This window comes from Aspergillus neoniger (assembly GCF_003184625.1).
Source record: "Aspergillus neoniger CBS 115656 unplaced genomic scaffold BO87scaffold_6, whole genome shotgun sequence".
In the NCBI taxonomy this organism is placed as follows: domain Eukaryota; kingdom Fungi; phylum Ascomycota; class Eurotiomycetes; order Eurotiales; family Aspergillaceae; genus Aspergillus; species Aspergillus neoniger.
The window spans coordinates 173,421-191,773 of record NW_020291134.1 but is presented as its reverse complement, the minus strand read 5'-3'; the positions used below and the strand labels follow the sequence as shown (position 1 = coordinate 191,773).

The 18,353-nt window shown below is 48.0% G+C and overlaps 6 protein-coding genes across 6 annotated transcripts; 3 read left to right on the top strand and 3 right to left on the bottom strand.

Moving 5' to 3' along the window:
- Positions 1-1,344: 1,344 nt before the first annotated feature.
- BO87DRAFT_450253 (uncharacterized protein) lies at positions 1,345-2,094 on the bottom strand (the record flags this gene model as incomplete). The annotated part of the gene is made up of 2 exons (XM_025628407.1): positions 1,345-1,930; positions 2,007-2,094. The coding sequence occupies 2 exons, from the start codon at positions 2,092-2,094 to the stop codon at positions 1,485-1,487; spliced, it is 534 nt and encodes a 177-aa protein (XP_025482780.1). The 3' UTR covers positions 1,345-1,484.
- Positions 2,095-3,145: 1,051 nt separating this feature from the next.
- On the bottom strand, positions 3,146-4,891 carry BO87DRAFT_352431 (tannase; the record flags this gene model as incomplete). The annotated part of the gene is made up of 1 exon (XM_025621185.1): positions 3,146-4,891. The coding sequence occupies one exon, from the start codon at positions 4,889-4,891 to the stop codon at positions 3,146-3,148; it is 1,746 nt and encodes a 581-aa protein (XP_025482779.1).
- Positions 4,892-6,061: 1,170 nt separating this feature from the next.
- On the top strand, positions 6,062-7,882 carry BO87DRAFT_383762 (multicopper oxidase; the record flags this gene model as incomplete). The annotated part of the gene is made up of 4 exons (XM_025624668.1): positions 6,062-6,631; positions 6,805-6,943; positions 6,996-7,480; positions 7,547-7,882. The coding sequence occupies 4 exons, from the start codon at positions 6,062-6,064 to the stop codon at positions 7,880-7,882; spliced, it is 1,530 nt and encodes a 509-aa protein (XP_025482778.1).
- A 155-nt stretch (positions 7,883-8,037) lies between these two features.
- Positions 8,038-10,086, bottom strand: BO87DRAFT_450245 (cytochrome P450; the record flags this gene model as incomplete). Its single annotated transcript, XM_025628406.1, has 8 exons — positions 8,038-8,041; positions 8,116-8,274; positions 8,338-8,501; positions 8,555-8,674; positions 8,730-9,020; positions 9,091-9,322; positions 9,424-9,736; positions 9,831-10,086. The coding sequence occupies 8 exons, from the start codon at positions 10,084-10,086 to the stop codon at positions 8,038-8,040; spliced, it is 1,539 nt and encodes a 512-aa protein (XP_025482777.1).
- Positions 10,087-14,446: 4,360 nt separating this feature from the next.
- On the top strand, positions 14,447-15,967 carry BO87DRAFT_456378 (cytochrome P450; the record flags this gene model as incomplete). The annotated part of the gene is made up of 1 exon (XM_025628719.1): positions 14,447-15,967. One exon carries the CDS (start codon positions 14,447-14,449, stop codon positions 15,965-15,967), a length of 1,521 nt encoding a protein of 506 aa, XP_025482776.1.
- A 421-nt stretch (positions 15,968-16,388) lies between these two features.
- On the top strand, positions 16,389-18,216 carry BO87DRAFT_352426 (MFS transporter). The gene is made up of 6 exons (XM_025621184.1): positions 16,389-16,600; positions 16,654-16,944; positions 16,993-17,017; positions 17,068-17,240; positions 17,292-17,735; positions 17,795-18,216. The coding sequence occupies exons 1-6, from the start codon at positions 16,395-16,397 to the stop codon at positions 18,141-18,143; spliced, it is 1,488 nt and encodes a 495-aa protein (XP_025482775.1). The 5' UTR covers positions 16,389-16,394; the 3' UTR covers positions 18,144-18,216.
- The last annotated feature ends 137 nt before the right edge of the window (positions 18,217-18,353 follow it).

The window sequence follows — 18,353 nt, the reverse complement described above, 5'->3', positions numbered from 1 at the left end:
TATATATGATGTACCTAGTACACTGCTTTGACAATATATATAGGTGGCAATAACGGCACGTGAAGGAAAAAAGGGGTAGCAGGAATGCATGTGAGCCACTCCTACCTATATATCATACAAGAAAAATTCGTGCTTCATACAAGTGAATACATTTGGGGAGTGGGCGAGGAATGATGGGCCACATTCTTCCACTGGCAAATTTTCGATCGGAATCATCCTAGCCTCGAGACAAGCTGGGGCGCCGCCGCAACAACTCACATTTTATTGGTATGAGTTTATGTTGTAGGCGGTGCATTATGTCCCAACGATACACCTGGACGCGGGGGATTTTGATCATTAAGATAGGCTCTAAGTTTTAAGACGCCATATTTACCTTCATAAATGGATCAGACTTGGACTTTCCTCAAGAAAGTGGATTCTTATCGGGGAGAAGCGTTCTAACAGCAACAGAGGCCATGGTCGGTCCCAAACGGTATCCGAAAACCATAGTATAACAACGGAAACCCCCAGTGACAATAGCAGCCTCATATGAATTTCTGCTTGGATTTACAATATAAATGACACATCTGAACGCATGCGGCAATTATGTTCTTATCTAGCATTCATCTCCCTGACCGGGCTTAGCTGGATGCTGGCTTTCCTACCATCATGTTTACCAACAATGTTCTCTGCACCTCGGGTTCCATAATCTCAGCTAACCCGAGAACTATATACTGGATCAACCAATTTCAAAACACCTTCCGGGGACCCGACGGCTTCTCTATTGAAGTTAGGTTCAAGTCCTCGACGGTCGAAGGTATAGATTCTACGGATATAATATTGGTTTCGCGGAACAGCGGGTTTGGTGTGTTCCTCGTTTTTGTTGCTTCGGAAGGCGAACAGTCTCCGGAGGGAATGGCTTGGAAAGAACATTGGCTGCGCGATTTCTGGATGAGGATGCCTCAATGGGTCACAGGAACAATAAATTATTGGGGAATTATTCTGCATGGTGATGAAGTGAAGTTTTATAACCGGCCCATGATGGAGAACATAATCCCATATGCGTATGCAACCCTCGACAACCCTCTTCATTATCATTGGAATGCTAGAGAGGCGGTTAGTGTCCTTCGGGTGATAAGGTGGGAGCATACTCCTGAAAACTTTGATGTTCGCCAGTTCGAGTGTATCCCCCCGGAAGGACTTTTTCAAAATGAGGCGTAAGTCATTACATTCCTTTCCTATTCTGGTAATGAGACAAAGTCGGCTGTACCTTTGAGGTATTTCCGGCTATACTTTGGTTCTATGAGCAACACCACATTCGATACTCTTCTCGGAGAGTGGTTCATTGGGATAATTTTGTGCTTCCCCGAGCCTACAGCAGTTTCTAACCAATACATACAGAGAAGAGGAGTCGTCGGCCTCGGCATCCACGCGAGACATTAGTGAAGAAAGATAAAGAAAACACACTCTACGGGGTGCCTACTGAAGATATGGTTGCCATTTCCTCAACTCGGGATCTTCACCGTCTGCCCGGTCTCTAGCACATCATAAATACCGGGGTTCAAAGCAGCAATGTAGCCCGTCTGCGCAGTGAAGCTGAGAATCGGATCCGTTGTGATATTATACCGCTCATTAGCGATCTTCTGAATCGTATCTCCGGGTAAGATGGTATACACGTGAGGGTCGCCGTAGATGCATGTAGCTGTTGCATCGGTGTTGTTCGTGCTGAAGCAGGAGTAGTCGTCAGGGAAGGTAGCGCGGGCGGGAATTCGGAGGGTCTCGTTCTCGTATAGGAAGTTCGGGTCGGAGAGGACGTTCAGACGGGCAAGGTCGCAGGCGCCGACGTTGTACTTGGCAGCTATGGTGTGTATAGTGTCATTGCCTTGCACGGTGTAGGTGATGTTGCTGGCTGCGACGTCCAGGTTGAGGACGAAACCGGTGCTAGGGAGAACTAATTGAGTTGGGTTAGAATATTTTGGGTCCTGGTGGGATTGATATAGTACAAGTTTGGCGTGGTAGGGTCTCACCGTCGTAATCTACAGTAGCTGGTAGAGCAATGGCATGTCCAAATAATGCTGCTGTTAACAGAAACAGCTTGTTCGGGCTGGGTAACATGATGGCTTAATCGCGTGTAGCGGGGGGATAGAAGGAGTTGTTCTCGGTCTAGAAGATTGAATAATTTTTTCGACTACTCTTCCCTGCCATGTCGACAGGACCTATTTATGCTATTGAAATTGCTCATCACCCCACAATCTCCCGAACAGAGAAACCGGCAGTCTGAGGGCACGTCATCCAAGCGCACCGGACATTCCAAAACAACACCTCCAGCATCCGATCTACAAGTTGACAAGCAAATATCAGTCATCGGAACTCGGGGCCCCGGAGAATGGGCTCAACTCTGCATCCAGAGTAGTGCCCACATGGGCAGGGTGCACGCCAATGCTTATGCGCTGTGCTAGCGCCCCGCTCTGTCCAATTCTTTGGGCAAAAATCTCGGATCTAATATCCCCATGGGGGCATTGCGGGGAAGAGTCGCTTGCAGAGACTATGTTCAGATTCACACTAGTCGCTATGGTCCATCGCTACTGATGTCGCGGGTATCTCTGCTGAGCCACAAACAAGCCTGTCTCGTATTACTGAGCTGAACGAGTCTCCTGGAGTTTACGACACTTCCCGGGATGGTATATCTTGGTGTCATTTGCTGCTGGAGATTATAGCCCGGATAAAGATTGTGCCACAAATAGGTCTTTAGGCATGTAGCTAACGTACCGAAGAAACCCGGGGGTTCACTGGCGTATCGCGCTTTAATGCTACTACTCACGATGATTTGAAGACACTGTGTTTTTCGATGACATACTAAGTACTTACGCTACTGGATGAATTCACATTGGACAAAGGAAAACATTCAAATGAAGGAATCTGACTAGATATACAGGCAAGAAGAGAATATTTGCCAGAGCAGGTTGAGAAACTATAAAGACACAGTAACAATAGTATCCGACCAAAAAGGAGGCATACTAGTCCCCAATAATACATGATCAAAATGTATACAGGCTCAGTCAAGCTGAAGTTTTGAATAGCTGGTCAACGTGCGGGATTAAAGAAAAAGAAGGATCAGAATGCAGGAGAAGAAAGGACATCCAGGCCCGGTTTCCTCATAAGCATTCTAATACACCGGCATCTTGAAAGCATTCCAGTCATAGACCCAAGTCTTCATGCTCTCCGGATCATTCACGCACTCCATGGTGGTGCCATTGTTTTTCCACAGAGGTCGAAGAGGCCATGCGCAGAGCTTCTGCTCTTCGCCTTTATGCTCACCCTGCAGCACCGTTGCGTTAAGCATCTCAGGGAAGACTCCATCCTCAACCCATCGGATCATAGTCTCCAGCGTCTTCTGTGGCCAAGGTCCATTGGGCTGGGAGTCATCCGGGCCACAGTGTGCCGCACCGGGAACAAGGAAAAGGCGATACCAATCACCCAAAGCGGCGTAGCTTGCGTTCGTTGACATGTCAGGGTACATAATACGACGAACAGACTCATAGTAATGCACAGACGATGCAGTGGGAACAGTGTAATCAGATTCACCATGGTAGTGAAGCACCTTACCGCCCGATTCGGAGTAGGGGGACAGATCGGGGTAAGTTGCCTGAAGAGTGTCGTCGTATTTCTGCCAGCCGATTCGGATCCATTCCTTCAGGTTGTCATAAGTGACGTTCTTGAGCGTAGGCATCTCAGTGGCATTGAGGAGATTAATGTATTTCTCCACCCATTCACTGTTTGATTCGGTAATATCGAGGGTCCAAGAGCCGGTATCGTAGTCGTAGTGGGTCTCCGCGTCGGAGAAAGCCGCACTTGGCTGGTAGGAGAAGTAGACTTGCTTCCCCTTCGTATCGTGCATTCCCCGCATGATTTCTTTTGCGACTTCCACACCTTGGGCAGAAACAGTGCCGTTCTGGGCGGGGAGCGCATATGTCTCCGATCGCTTTCTTCTCTTGTAGGTTGTCAAAGAAGAAGCGCCACAACTGTACGGTTCGCCGATCGTGCTGTTAGCGTCGAAGTGAAGCTTACAGAGGTCCGTTCGCGAAACAACACCATCCTCCTTGCCGTCAAGGGCATCACAAGCCTTGATTGTCTCGTTCACAATCTTCTCGAGCTCACAGGGAGGGGGATAGTAGTCCAATGTTTGCTCGACAACGGGTGACCAAAGGTGCTGCATTTGTTGGAAAGTGAACCGGAAGCCAGGGGCACCTGTCACGGCCCCGTCGAAGTCCTCTGCAAACCGTTGGATTTGACTGAAGCCATCACGGCCACCCTCAGAGCAACCTTGGTAATAAGAATAGATGGAGGAGGTATTGAAGAACTTCTTGGTAAGCTCCTTCCCGATGACGGTCAGCTCATGGATAGCCTGGTAACCGAACATGTAGACCGTTTCGTAATTGAGGGTGCCATTGGCTAGAAGCCACACATCGTCCGAGCCATTCTCAAATCCACCAAATCCACCGTCAGTTGTGCCCGCCAAAGCACCGTACATGACACCCCCGGGCAAGGAAGTGCTTCCCAATGTGATGTCATATCCACTGCCACCCATCGACAGGTAACGGTTGGCAAACTTCAACGGAGCGGGCATCCAGTAGCTAACCACCACCCGGTCATCCCGGCCCAAGTGGGAGTAGGCAAAGGTCACATTGCAGTAGTCGAACGTGGCGCCCGGCCAATAGACTTGGTCTGTGCTCGACGCGTTGTAGGCTGCCACTGCACTCACAGAAGACCTGTCAATTGAGACACCAGGATATACGCTGTCGTCCGGCAATGAGTTTCGAGCGAAGGAAACTGTACACACATCTTGCAATGTGGTGGCTTGGACCGTTCCCGTCAGGGCAAGGGCCGCCGCCCAGAGATGGTGAGTTCTCATCACGCACTTGAAGAACAATACTCAAAAGGGAAAACTGAAAAAATCAGGAGAAACTGAAACTGAACGTTGCAACTTCTGTAGGTTTGTCAGCCCATCATCAATACTCTCTAAATACTAGACTATATATTAGACTGTGACAAAAGACAATTATTCCATCCACTACTTCCCGTGTCATGATACGTCCCGGATGTCGCAAAGTCCCGACGGTCTTGTATACTAGGTTAACTCCACTCCCGTCCCCACAGACCCGAATGAATTGAGGGTTCTGATGGTGAACGACTTTCTACGTGATAATCTAAACTCGTAGCCGGACGTCTTGGCATTCATACCAGTAACTCCGAGGTCGTAGTATTTGTAGAGTGGGACTCGCAAGGTCACCCCATCTTCGGTTACGTAAAAGGGAACGAATCATCGTCTGGATTTAGCGAAATTAAGCTCGGCCCATTGATGAAGTCCGTATATCGGATGGCAGCTTTGATGCCCGCTTAATGCCGACAGGGACCAGTGGGACGTGCCACATTTTCGCAAAGTGGCTCCTTTCCAGGTTAAGCCTATCATACGAAGGGAAGTGATCGACGTCGGAGCGGGTCTGCTTGATAAGATCAAGACCGAGATGATCGATCTTGAATCTGATTCGGCATCAACCAGATACTATACTGAATCAGTTAACTCACATGCGAGGGCTCAATCCGCATCTCCCGTCTACGTAATCCTGCCGGGTCCACCGAAGGTACTCCGCAACTCTGCAGGCATCGTTTCGGACTAAGTATACTCGACGCTCGAACCCAGTATTACACTCCTGACACCCTTCCCAGAAGTATCTCGTCTCGGGGTTAGCTGATTTCAACACTGTCTAGGTCCACTTCGTCCTTGATTCAGACATCTTCGTAATTACCGGAGTCTCTGAGGACTACCTATGGCGGTAAAAATGGCGCATGCATGCTGTTGGTAGCGTGCGTGCCGATCACCGGTACAATTATCGGGAACGGGGAATGGAACAGGTTCTGAATATTCCATCGTTCGTCTAGAATGAGATAGGGGGTAGACAGGACGATCCTTTATTTTAATCTGCTGTCATGAGCCGTTGAACTCTGTCGATTCACATCTCATTCGCTCTTTTCCTATCCGATCAGTCATCTGCATCTCGTTCATATTGTGTCATTCAATTCAATGCATTTGCATACCATCCTGGCAGCGGGCTGGCTCGCAGCCAGCACCGCCTATGCCGGGCTTTCCTCTCCTTCTACGCAAGCATGTGCGGGCAACACACCGCAAACCCGTGATCAGTGGTGCGATTTTGACATCCACACCGACTACTATACCCAAGCTCCGGACACCGGAGTAGTTCGTGAATATTGGTTGGAGCTGGGAAACACCACCGCCGCTCCAGACGGCATCCCTCGCGACGTCCTGACCATCAACGGGACCTCACCAGGACCTACTATATACGCCAATTGGGGTGACTGGGTCCGATTTCATGTCTACAATGGTCTGGAAAACAACGGAACCAGCATACATTGGCACAATGTGCGCCAGAATCACACCAACCCTCAAGATGTCACAAACTCCATTACCCAATGTCCCACGCCCCCTGGAAGATCTATAACTTACGAATGGCGCGCCACGCAGTACGGCACAACCTACTACCACTCCCACTTTGCTCTGCAAGCATGGGATGGAATATACGGTGCTATAGTGATCAACGGACCTGCTAGTTCGAACTATGATGTCGACGCTGGCGTTCTTTGGCTCGTGGACTGATCACACCGCACGGCCGACCAGATGTATTCCACTGCTGAAACGGATGGCGAGCCCAAAATGACCACTGCTCTGATCAACGGAACGAACATTTGGGTTAAGGAGAACAACGAAACTGTTGGCGAGCGCTTCTCATGAATGTGACTGCTGGCCAGTCTTACCGCCTTCGACTTGTCAATGGTGGAATGAGCAACCTGTTCCGATTCATGATCGATGATCACAATTTGACCGTCATTGCTGCGGATTTCGTCCCCATTGAGCCTTATAACACGACGTCTCTTAACATCGGTGTCGGTAAGTCATCCATCTCCATAGCAATCGAAGAGGAACTTACCAAGACCCACAGGACAACGGTACGATGTAATCGTCACCGCGAACCAAGCCCACGCCGGGTCCGACTTCTGGATGCGCGCCATTCCCCAGGAGGCCTGTGCCGAGATTGAAAATACCGAAATCAAAGGAATCTTCCATTACGAGCAGCCGAATATTGTTGTGGCGACTCCCACAACAACGGCATACAACTACACTGACAGCTGCTACGACGAGCCGTTGAGTAGCATGGTGCCAGTGGTTGCTATCGACGCGTCTGGCGTCGGCTTCACAAGCCACAACGAGGCGAACGTAATAATGAACAGTGCAGGCTTGTACAAGTGGTACATGGGCCCGACTACGTTCAAGGCAGAATGGGACAACCCGACTCTGCTCCAGATCGCTCACGGCAACACTTCATGGACCAAGACATCCCATGTTGTGGAGGTCGAAGGCAACGGCAAGTGGGTGATTGTCGACATTGAAATGACCATTAATGTTCCTCATCCTATTCATCTTCACGTATGTTTTGTTGACCCAAGTCAAAATTGTTAACTTTACACCCATTGCTAATATGATCACTCACAGGGCCACGACTTCTTCATCCTCGCCCAGGGCGATGGAAGCTACACGTCGAACACAACTCTGAACACCTACAACCCACCCCGTCGTGACACGGCTATGCTACCCGCCCTCGGTTATCTGGTCATCGCATTCAAGACTGATAACCCTGGCGCGTGGTTGCTGCATTGCCATATTGGCTGGCACCAATCGGAGGGTTTCGCTATGCAATTCGTGGAGAGCATGTCCCAGCTCGAGCCTATGATTGATCCTTCCGCGCTCGAGAAGAACTGTGCTGCCTGGGATAAATATGCTGCTGCTAACAGCATTGAGGAGGAGGATTCTGGTATTTATTCAGAATGAGTTGTCCGGGTGGAGTCAAGAAATTATTTTCTTCACAGCGCTTTTTGAATACCCCATGTATCATTAACTTAACTAAGGCTGGGGTGGGAATATTGGGAGTTGTATAGGAATAACTAGTTATGTATGTACAAGAGTTTGTTACTACGCGGCTTATCTTATCTATATCTGTCACAGTCAATTACATGATCCTCCCCACAGGAGGAAATAACCCATGTCACTCGCTTCTATATTACCTTGTTTTCAAACTGCGGAACTTCAAAGGTAAACCAGGTTTCGAATACTCCATGGTAAACAGATCCTTTCTTTCGGGCGGACGGAAATCAGGCGGGAGCCGGATCTCAAAGTTTCTGAATAAGTATGCCATGACAATTGTGACCTCGGCGTATGCGACACTACCCATCAGACGTTAGTGATATCGCATAAGGTACTAGTTGGTAGCGAACGGGAGAACATACTTTTGACCAATGCACATTCGAGCGCCCTTGGAGAATGTACAAAGATATTGCTCCAGGGACTTCGCTCCCGGCTGAAGCCAACGATCGGGATTGAAGGCGCGGGCGTCGGGACCCCAAACCTCTTCGCTGGTATGCATTGTGTATGTTGACATAGAAACAACAGTCTGCAAAAATTCTGTAAGATAATGTGCATTTAATCATCTCGTACCAGACTTACACCGGGCGGGATGACCAGTCCGTCAACAACGAATGGCTCAGCGAGGTCTTGAGGAACGATTCTCGGTAGGCGGCCAGGCACCGGCATGGCCACTCTAAGAGACTCCTTCACACAGGCAGTCTGACGGACGGTTAGCGAGGAGATTCATTTGTGTGTTCGGGGAGTCTATACGTACCAAGTAAGGAATCTTTTCTAGTTCCTGAAGTCGAGCCGCTGAAGGATCATCCACGCTAATGTCCACTTCTCGAAGAGCATCGACTAACTTGGAATAAATAGCTGGATTCGAGAGAATATGCATAAAGCCAGCAGTCAGACTTGATGCTGTCGTATCAGCTCCTGCAATCAGAATGTCAACTGCCTCGGAGACCTTGTAGTCGTGCGGCAGGGAAGATAGATTTTCGAATACAACAGGATGAGTCGTTGAATTTCCGTGCACCTCATAGTGTTGGAGACAGCTTTCGGCAAACTATGTAAACAAGACCATGACATTAGCACATAATGGTGAACTGGCAAAAATATACTAGCTCGGGACCTACATTTAACATTTTGAGGACATTGACGATATTGGGATCCACCAGTCCAATGACATTCATGGGGACAACCCCCAAGGCTTTCCGAGCGATTTGCCACTCCTGCATCTTCCATATGCTTCGCGCAACAGCGTCAAAGGCGACTAGGAACCAAGACCCAAAAGTGGTTTCGCTCTCTTCTAGCATGTTTGCTGATTTCGCAAAGGCGAATTCCATGATAACCTCAGTTGTAAGGCATCTTCCGATTCCAATATGTCAGCCGTGCCCCTGTCCTCGGTTCTCTGGGATAAGTATGCCCTCGTAGGATTCCGATCAGAGAAGCTACATAATGACACTTACCTGAAAGCATCATACACATTTACAGTGTGACTATTCTCAAGTCGCCGGATCTTATTCATCAAAATCTCGGCCTTCTCATGGATGATGGGTTCGAGTTTGAAGACACCTGCTCGGGAGAAGAAGGGATTCAGTAGTCGTCGGCGCTCTTTATGCATTCCTGCGTCGATCTCGGTAAAGACTGTATGAGGTGTGTTGAAAGCTTCATAGAACTCTGCATGCTTCGGGAACGGCTTGCTTTGACTATATATGACCTTGTACTTGTGAACATCGGTAATATGTAGCTCGTTGGGACCAATGCGTAGCGCTTGCGTTTCTATCCGAGATTAGAAATATTCCGAATTAGCACTACCTAACTCCCAAAGTTCATGCAATATCATGAAAGGCAGCGAAGATTAGGTGCAACTCACGATACTTCTTATGAAGCTCTTCGAGGTCCTCTTCGGGAAAGCCACGGTCGGTCACTCTGTAGATCCAGTGCCGCGATGAAGCAGCCTCGGGAGGACCACGAAAGCGTGACAACGGATGCCAGTTGCGATAATATAAGCATTTGACGAATGCGACAATGATTAGTGTGGCTACGGCGGCTGTACAAATGATACCGAGCCCTTTGGATGCGGGTGCTTCTGCCACCTGCTCCATTAAGTGTTTGTACATACTGGCCATATCGGTCCACGTCAGTTAAACCGCTTGAGGTATCGTGGCTTCCTCGTAGTTTCTATTTTTCTATAGTGCAAGACCAGGGCTCACCACGAATTTATATAGACCGCATATTGTGTGATAGATCCTACAGTTGGTGAAAGAGTGGATTGTCTTTGCATTACTCAGCGGAGATAACCCAAGATGCAGGCTCCGCTCGGCTTGTTGTTCTGGTATTTTGTCCGCATCCCTAGTCTCAATGGTGGAGCTGCGGATAAAGTAAAGACCCTGGATACCAACCAATCAAGCTACAGTAATTATTATACCTCAATTGGAGACAGCTGGAGCTAAGTACTGAATTAATAACAGATTCAAGATTGATGTCAAACTGCGGGTTTTGTTAACAACTGTGACCCAGCCTAAACACCGGTATCCGCTTACTGACTGTTCCCTGTAACTAAATGGTTGACATTAATAATACTATAACTAATTACCAGGGTTCCCGTCCGCGCTAAACTCAAGCTATTCTATGCCTGGCAGAGAGCCGTCTGGTGAGCACTAATCCAACTACTGGGGGCCTATAATACTAGAGCCGTTAGATACAATATCCAGTTTATCCTATTATAGAAGACCTACAGACACGTTTGACCTTTCAGCACATCTTTAATTATCATGCAAGTGCATATACTAGGCAGGCTCTATAAATATAATAGAGTATATGTCTGCATAACTCAAGGTATAACAGAGATTAGTTTTTATATAACACAGAAGTTCAGACATAAATCTTTTTTCCAAGCTGTTTCTCTTAGTTTGTAGTTTTGGGCCGCATCTATTCATGCTATGATAAAGAGAGTTCCTTCAGATAATACCTGCAGTAGATTTACTAGCTTGTACTTGATTTTCCTACTGCCAGGTAGGACATGACAAGCCAGATGAATTTATGGAAACAGGAAGTAATAAGGTAATTAGAAGTTCTTCAGGTCCTACCCTACCTGATGCTAAAAGAAAAGCATTACAGATTGATTAATCCACCACATAATATACTTCTAGCAGCTAAAGCTGAAGAGTAACTACTTAGTGCTGGGAGATGATTAATCTTTCATAATCCAGTGTGTGCGCACGCACAGACAAGCAAAATGACTGGCTTATTCCGCGGAAATCTTGTTCGCACATGTTGAAATAGCTTACACAGTAGGGCTAAGTAATTGCTCTGCTCAGACTACAATCTCCTCCCAACCTACAATGCTCTTTCACAACAGTCAAGCTTCTTATTGATAGGTATGGAGGCACGCTGATATCAAGTGAATGGCCGGCATATTATTTAGATTTATTTCCTTATATTAAACTAAATAACTTAAATTCTGCTTGAATGTCCAGCAGCAGATTTACAAAATAATGATTATATGTCTATCCAACCATTAGGGGCCAAAATGGTCTTGGCTCCTGCTATCCTGATATTATAGGCTGGCTACTTCGGGCGGTTACAGTACTACATAAGTTATTTATTCTAACCACTATCCTTGTGGTTAGTTATGATATTCATACTTTAGTTGTCCTTCTTACATAAATATCTATCTAATCTTTAGAAAGTATTCAGTCTTCATATATGAAACAGAAACCTGACACGATGGCAATCATACTCTTTAGGGAAAAGCGAGAAGTACGATTCATTGATATATATCTGCTGACCGGTGCGCATATTTGCGAGACATCGAAGGCCAAAACACAGTCAAAAGTGCACAATTGGCGGGATAGATAAGAACTTAGAACTTGGAGAAGTTTTGTTGAGACATTCACTGCAGCCAGGCAGCTGTCAGCTGATCCCTCGTCTCTTCTTCCTGCGTGGCCTCTGACCACCGCCTCTTCCAACCACCTCAACCACCAACCATCTTCTTGAGATCTAGATAGATCAAATCCATATATCTTTGCCCCTGCGTCTTGACAAGTTTTAATTCTTGTTCGGACTTTCCAAGCTTGAGTAGGCATGTACATCGGTAACGGGCTATCTTGGCACACCTTTAGTGCGGGCTCTTGGGGATGTCGCGCTGCTGGTCCCCGATGGTCTTGAAAGAAGGAAAAATCGAAGATCCTTTGGTCTGAAAAATAAGTTCGGGGAATATATAACGCTGACTAACTGCTGTTGCTCACTGGATGGCCCCAGGAGCCAGTTCAACCATAAGATGACGAATTGGGTTTACACCCAAAGCAAATCCCACTATTTCCAATGGCATAAGTACAAACGACATCGGCGAACCTTCAACAATAGACGACGTCCTAGATTCACATTCTACTGATTGTTGCCGCTGTTTATCGGCAACTCTCTATTTTCCCATCCATCTACTCTGTGCTTATCTTGCGCTGAAACTCGATCTCCTCGCTGCGATGATTGACCCTTAGGTAGTTCTTTGCGACAATTCAATAACCTGCTAATGAGGGCCTTGATATACATCTACAAAAAGAACCTACCGACGTACAAATAGGACGATCTTTACATACCCTTTTCGCACTTGTGGAGATTCTTGTACCCGATGACGTGTGTCACGGGGCGTTCTAGGCCCAAAATGTACCGCGTTTATGCCGTCCTCTCCGTTACAGATGTGGAAAATATGATTGTGACCTAGGACACGCGGCTCGTATTTCGAGCACAATGGGAGAATCGCATTCACCACGTTGTGAGTGCCGCTGATCTAAGACTTTAATCTGAAAGCGAGCTTTCCGCTGGTACTAAGGGTTGGCAGTAAGGAAGTTCTGCAGCTAATTAACAACTATAAACTACTACCCAAAGCCACCTGTACCAGTTGCGGATGCTGCCTTGAAGATACCGATCCGAACTTTTCTAAATTTGGCAGCACTGCGTGGCCTACTCTGGTCAGAAAACCAACCCCCCCCCCCACCACACACACAATGTGAGGAAGCACTGAACTCTCATATCAACCTTACCCTGACAGAGTGAAGTGGGCGAGATTATTAATTCCATGTTGTATGAATCGAAAGGCCGTCACGATATGCCCGAATGCAACACGAGTCAGTTGGGGTTTATATTCTGATCCACATCAAGTAAGAACAACTGACAGACACATTTATATGACCACGCCTTACGGGCCTGTGTTGCCAGCTCGTCATTATGATACATAATTTCATCTCCTTTGTTGGCAACTGCATGTGCCTAGCGCAATATGCGGTGGATGCAGATATTTCTGTGGCATGCAGAATCGGAGGTAATCCACGCCACCGTTGTTCATAACCGACTTATGAATGCTTGCGAAGCATAAATCATTTCACAAAAGGCGGGGTCACTCCTCAGATCGGGGTCATGTTGCACTATATGGCCAGAGCTCGGAAACTAACGCGTGGTGGCTGGCTAGCAATAGACCCACGATACCAGTTACTTCTCTATCTTGTTGAGCTCAATGGCTACAACGTGCATGGTATGCTATCTTGTGCTTGCTTATTGCTCATCTGCTCAGGGACATGTGGTGTGCCAGGAAGCGGGTGAAGGCGCGTGTCTGGGTCCGAGCTTGACAGCTGTCTCCACCCTAACAAGGAGTCGTGTCGCTCGAATCAGCCATTCAGAAATGACCCAGTACCGATTTGTCCATTATAGAGCTTATTGCTCCTCCTAAATTTGTCAGGGCGATCATTCTGTTAGCTCCTAGGGGGTCTATCCTTGTTTCGTGTAACCGTGTGCATTTAGGCTGCCCCGTTCGATTGAAATTTCTAGGGCTCTGCTAGGTAGCCCAGAGTCGAACTTCCGGTATCCGTTGCGGGCATCGAGGCATCCGGCCACCGAGTTGCATATCGCCCTCGTCTGGAATGATCATTGCCCGTCTCACATTATTAACTGGTGTCTCCTATTGGGCTGACACGCGGGACGCGGACGGACCGTAACACAGCGTGCAGATCGCCTCTCCACTCTATCTGCAGCTCAACGTCCAATCGCTGCCATCAGCTGCAAGTCTGCCGTTTTATTCTTAACAGCCTCTTCACAGCCTTCTCAATATTGCTTCTGGGTTTAACGGAAAGTGAGGAGAACAATGGAGTCCTTTAGTCAACCAGAGGACTAGAAGGTGGACAAGTTTGAAACAACAGAAGAAATTATGAATGCTGGGGCTAACAGGAGGAGCCAGGCGCATATGCCGCATCATCGCGGCACTATCAACTAGCATCGTCTGCCCCATCGCCTAGATTAAGTGGCAACATATGTCCGACACTTACCCCGCTTCTATCTCCATGCTGTTGCCCATACCTCCTGCTTGACACGGCGTCGTGACGCCTGTATGTTCGCGATTGTAGCTCAGGTGCGACCGACCCGAAGACTTATAATCGCCCCTCACCCCAGCCCTCCAGCATGCATGACAACCAAATCAAAGGCTTCATTTAAGACATCATGCCTACTGTTCTGGCCCTTGTTGGGATATCGTACCTCGCGTACATCATTTGTGCTGCCATCTGGAACATCTACTTACACCCGCTCCGTCGAATCCCCGGACCAAAGCTATGGCTGGCTTTTCCCATCTTGCGCTACATCTCAAACATGAGAGGAGTACTAGATAGGGACATGCGAGCACTCCACAAGACGTACGGTGGGGCCGTCCGCTTCACCCCGAATGAGGTTTCCTTCATCACCACCCAGGCATGGAAAGACATTTACGGCCACGGACATCGGCAGTTGCCCAAGGTATCAGGGTCAGCGAGCAATCCTAAAGACATTATCAGTGCAAATGACTCCGATCATACTCGATTTCGCAAGGCGATATCCCATGCTTTCTCTGCTAAGGGCCTCCAAGCCCAAGAACCGTTCATCATGGAGTACGTCGACAAGCTGATCAATAAGCTGCACAGCATGGCAGAGTCAGAAGTAGCCGTGGATATGGCGAAGTGGTACAACCTTACAACATTCGACCTGATTGGAGACCTCGCGTTTGGACAATCATTCGGTGGACTGGACTCAACAGAGTACCACTACTGGGTATCGACTATCTTTGAGTTCATCAAGGCCATAGCATTCGCTAAGTTCAAAGATGATTATCCGATGGTGTTCAACGCCCTGAAGCGGTTCCTACCAAAACACCTCCTGGAGGCGAAAAGAAGACAGGATGAATATAGCTGGAATACAGTACAGACACGGTTGCACGACCAGACAGACCGTGGCCAAGCGGACTTCATGCAGTCCATGCTTCGTCACCGCGGCGGCAAGGACGGGCTGACTGATGAGGAACTCGCAGCCAATGCAAGCATCCTTGTCATTGCTGGCAGTGAGACCACAGCAACACTTCTGTCGGGGCTGACGTACTGGTTGCTACAACACCCTAAGGAAATGGAGAAAGTCAAGTTCGAAGTGCGATCTGTCATGAAGACTGAGGAAGATATCACCGTCAACAATGCTACAGCTAAGCTTCCGTACATGTTGGCATGTATCGATGAGGCGTTTCGCATGTACCCACCTGTTGCCGGCCACTTGCAGCGATACATACCAGACCAGCCTACTGAGATTTCGGGATATCTCCTCCCCAAAAAGGCAAGTCCCACTCAGAATGGTGGAATATCCAATGCTAATACCTTTCAGACCAGAGTATCTGTTCATCAGTCTGCTGCATACTGGTCGCCACTTAATTTCTATAAACCCGAAGAATTCATTCCCGAACGTTGGTTGCCTGAATCGAAGAATGATCCTTCGTCGCCGTTCTATCATGATAATCGGGAAATTTTGCAGCCATTCTCAATCGGTCCCCGGAATTGTATAGGTCGGAACTTGGCTTATGCAGAAATGCGTGTGATTTTCGCCAGAGTACTATGGAACTTTGACATCGAATTGTGTGAGGAGAGTCGGGAGTGGCATAATCAGAAGTCATACAACCTGTGGGCGAAACCACCACTTAAGTGCAAGCTCAAGGCTAGGGTTCATTGATGTTTTCACTTGGATTTGCCTGTGGTGTACAACAAGTTTTTCGCTCATGACGATCAATTGCTTGATAGGGGCTTGGTATATAGCAAAATCTTATTTGTTCTCAATTCGATTTTTCAGTGCGCCTTAACTGCACCTAAAGACTTGGAGTTGACCGCCAGGATTGGTGATTATGAGCCCGCCGAGCTCTTCCCTGAAGCTCAGCTGGACTCCTGCATGGAGTATCAACCCAACATCTTCTCGTATGGTTCAGAGCCATGCCTTGAACTCTTTTTAGGTTGGTCTATGCAGATCCGGGGTGAGCTACCCCGAGTTCTCCCCGCCCCCGCAAATGCGGGGTGACGGACATCCTCCGATACTTAAGCCCTGCTCTGTTTTCACTTCAATCTTTGCACCCTGCCTCTTTCCCACTGCATAGGGATCTCTCGCCATGTCTAAACCAACAGAAGAGTATACTGAATATCACGAGGATACAGCGAAGATCCATGAATCGACCCAAGGTGCCATCTACCAGACATACGTTGCCAAGAGTCCCGAATGGCATCGGAAGATGACCAAGCAGCTCCTGCGAAAGGTGGACATTCATCTTCTTCCGTTCTTGGTGGTGATGTATTTGCTCAACTTTCTCGACAGAAAGTACGTTCTGCCCAGCACTGGACAAGTCCAACCTAGACTAATACCTACCTCAGTAATCTTTCACAGGCCCGACTAGGGTCTCTCGAACAAGACCTCGGGATGAAAGGAACAGACTACAATCTAGCCACGAGTATCCTCTTTGTCGGGTATCTCCTCATGCAACTGCCGTCGAACCTCCTTCTTACGCGCGTGCGACCGTCATTATTCCTGGGGACATCAATGGCTATTTGGGGTGTCATCTCGGCCTGTCAGGCTGCAACACAATCATTCACGGGATTGGTCCTTGCTCGTTTCTTCCTTGGCTTTGTGGAAGCGCCATTCTTTCCGGGTGCAATCATGCTGATGTAAGTTGTGCAACAATAAGCCCATTTGTGCAGAGCTAATGTGTACAGGTCGAGTTGGTACACCAGACAAGAGGTAGGTATTAAGCCAGTCTGACCTATAACATGTTGAACTGACCGATATAGCTGAGTCATCGCATTGCGTGGTTTTATGCTGGAAGCTCTCTAGCAAATGCGTTTGGTGGTCTGATTGGAGCTGGGGTGCTGGGAAACTTGGACGGTGCGCATGGAATAGCAGGGTGGCGATGGCTCTTTATCATCGAAGGGTGCATTACTGTTGGGATATCGCTGACGTCAACGTGAGCTTTCCAATGTCGATCTGATAGTTATGGTGATTTCTGACTGTATAGACTACTCCTGTCGAACTACCCTGCCACCACCTCATGGCTCGACGAAACGGAGAAGCTATACGCGCAATGGCGACTTATCCACGACGCTGGAGAAGCAGACGAAGCCACATCGAGCAACATCAAAGAAGCGCTTTATCTAGTGTTCTCAGATAAGCGAATCTATATTTTCATCCTACTCCAGCATACGTCGCTCCTCTCGCAGAATTTCCAATACTTCTTCCCCACCATCGTCGAGACCCTGGGCTATGGAAATATCAAGACTTTGCTAATAACTGCACCTGTCTGGATCGCTACCTTCTTCGTATCACTTTTCGTGACATGGACATCTGGAAAGACAAATGATCGCGGAATACATATTATCTTGTTGATGCTTGTTAGTGTTGTGGGATGCATCATATGCACTGCTACGACGAACATTGGTGCGAGGTTTTTTGGCATGTTCCTGTAAGCATCCCCCATTCCTTTTCTCTCCTTTTTGGCATTCAAGCTCAATGATAATGTAGAATGCCCATGGGCGCCGTATCTGCCTACCAAATTATCATTGCCTGGGTGGCCAACTCCTTCCCTCGCCCGCTGGTAAAACGCTCAGCTGCAATTGCAACAGCAAATATGATTGGCAACACAGCGTCCATTTATGGAAGCTATATGTGGCCGTCGTCATCAGGGCCAAGATATATCGCCGGTGGCAGTGCTACGGCAGGGATAGCCCTGCTTGTTGCGATTATTGCTTTTGTCATTCGTGTTGTGCATCTGAGGATGAATAAGGCGCTGGATGCGGCGGAACAGGATAGGGGAGGGGCAGAGGTCGATAATTTGGAAGCACGGAATGCTGGGTTTAGATACATTCTTTAGAATTGCTCTTGGGGCATGTCATTATGATGTTTTAGAAGATTAGATGGGGTTTGAAGGCTCTCTATTGGCGGTGGGGATGACCTCATCTGCAACACAGGACAGATTGAAATGCCGCATCACCATATACTTCTGCAGCTCGTGTCGTAGGCTACAACATTCCTCCCAATGGAGCTTTACTAGGCCAAGAGTGAGATAAGCTTATTGAAATGA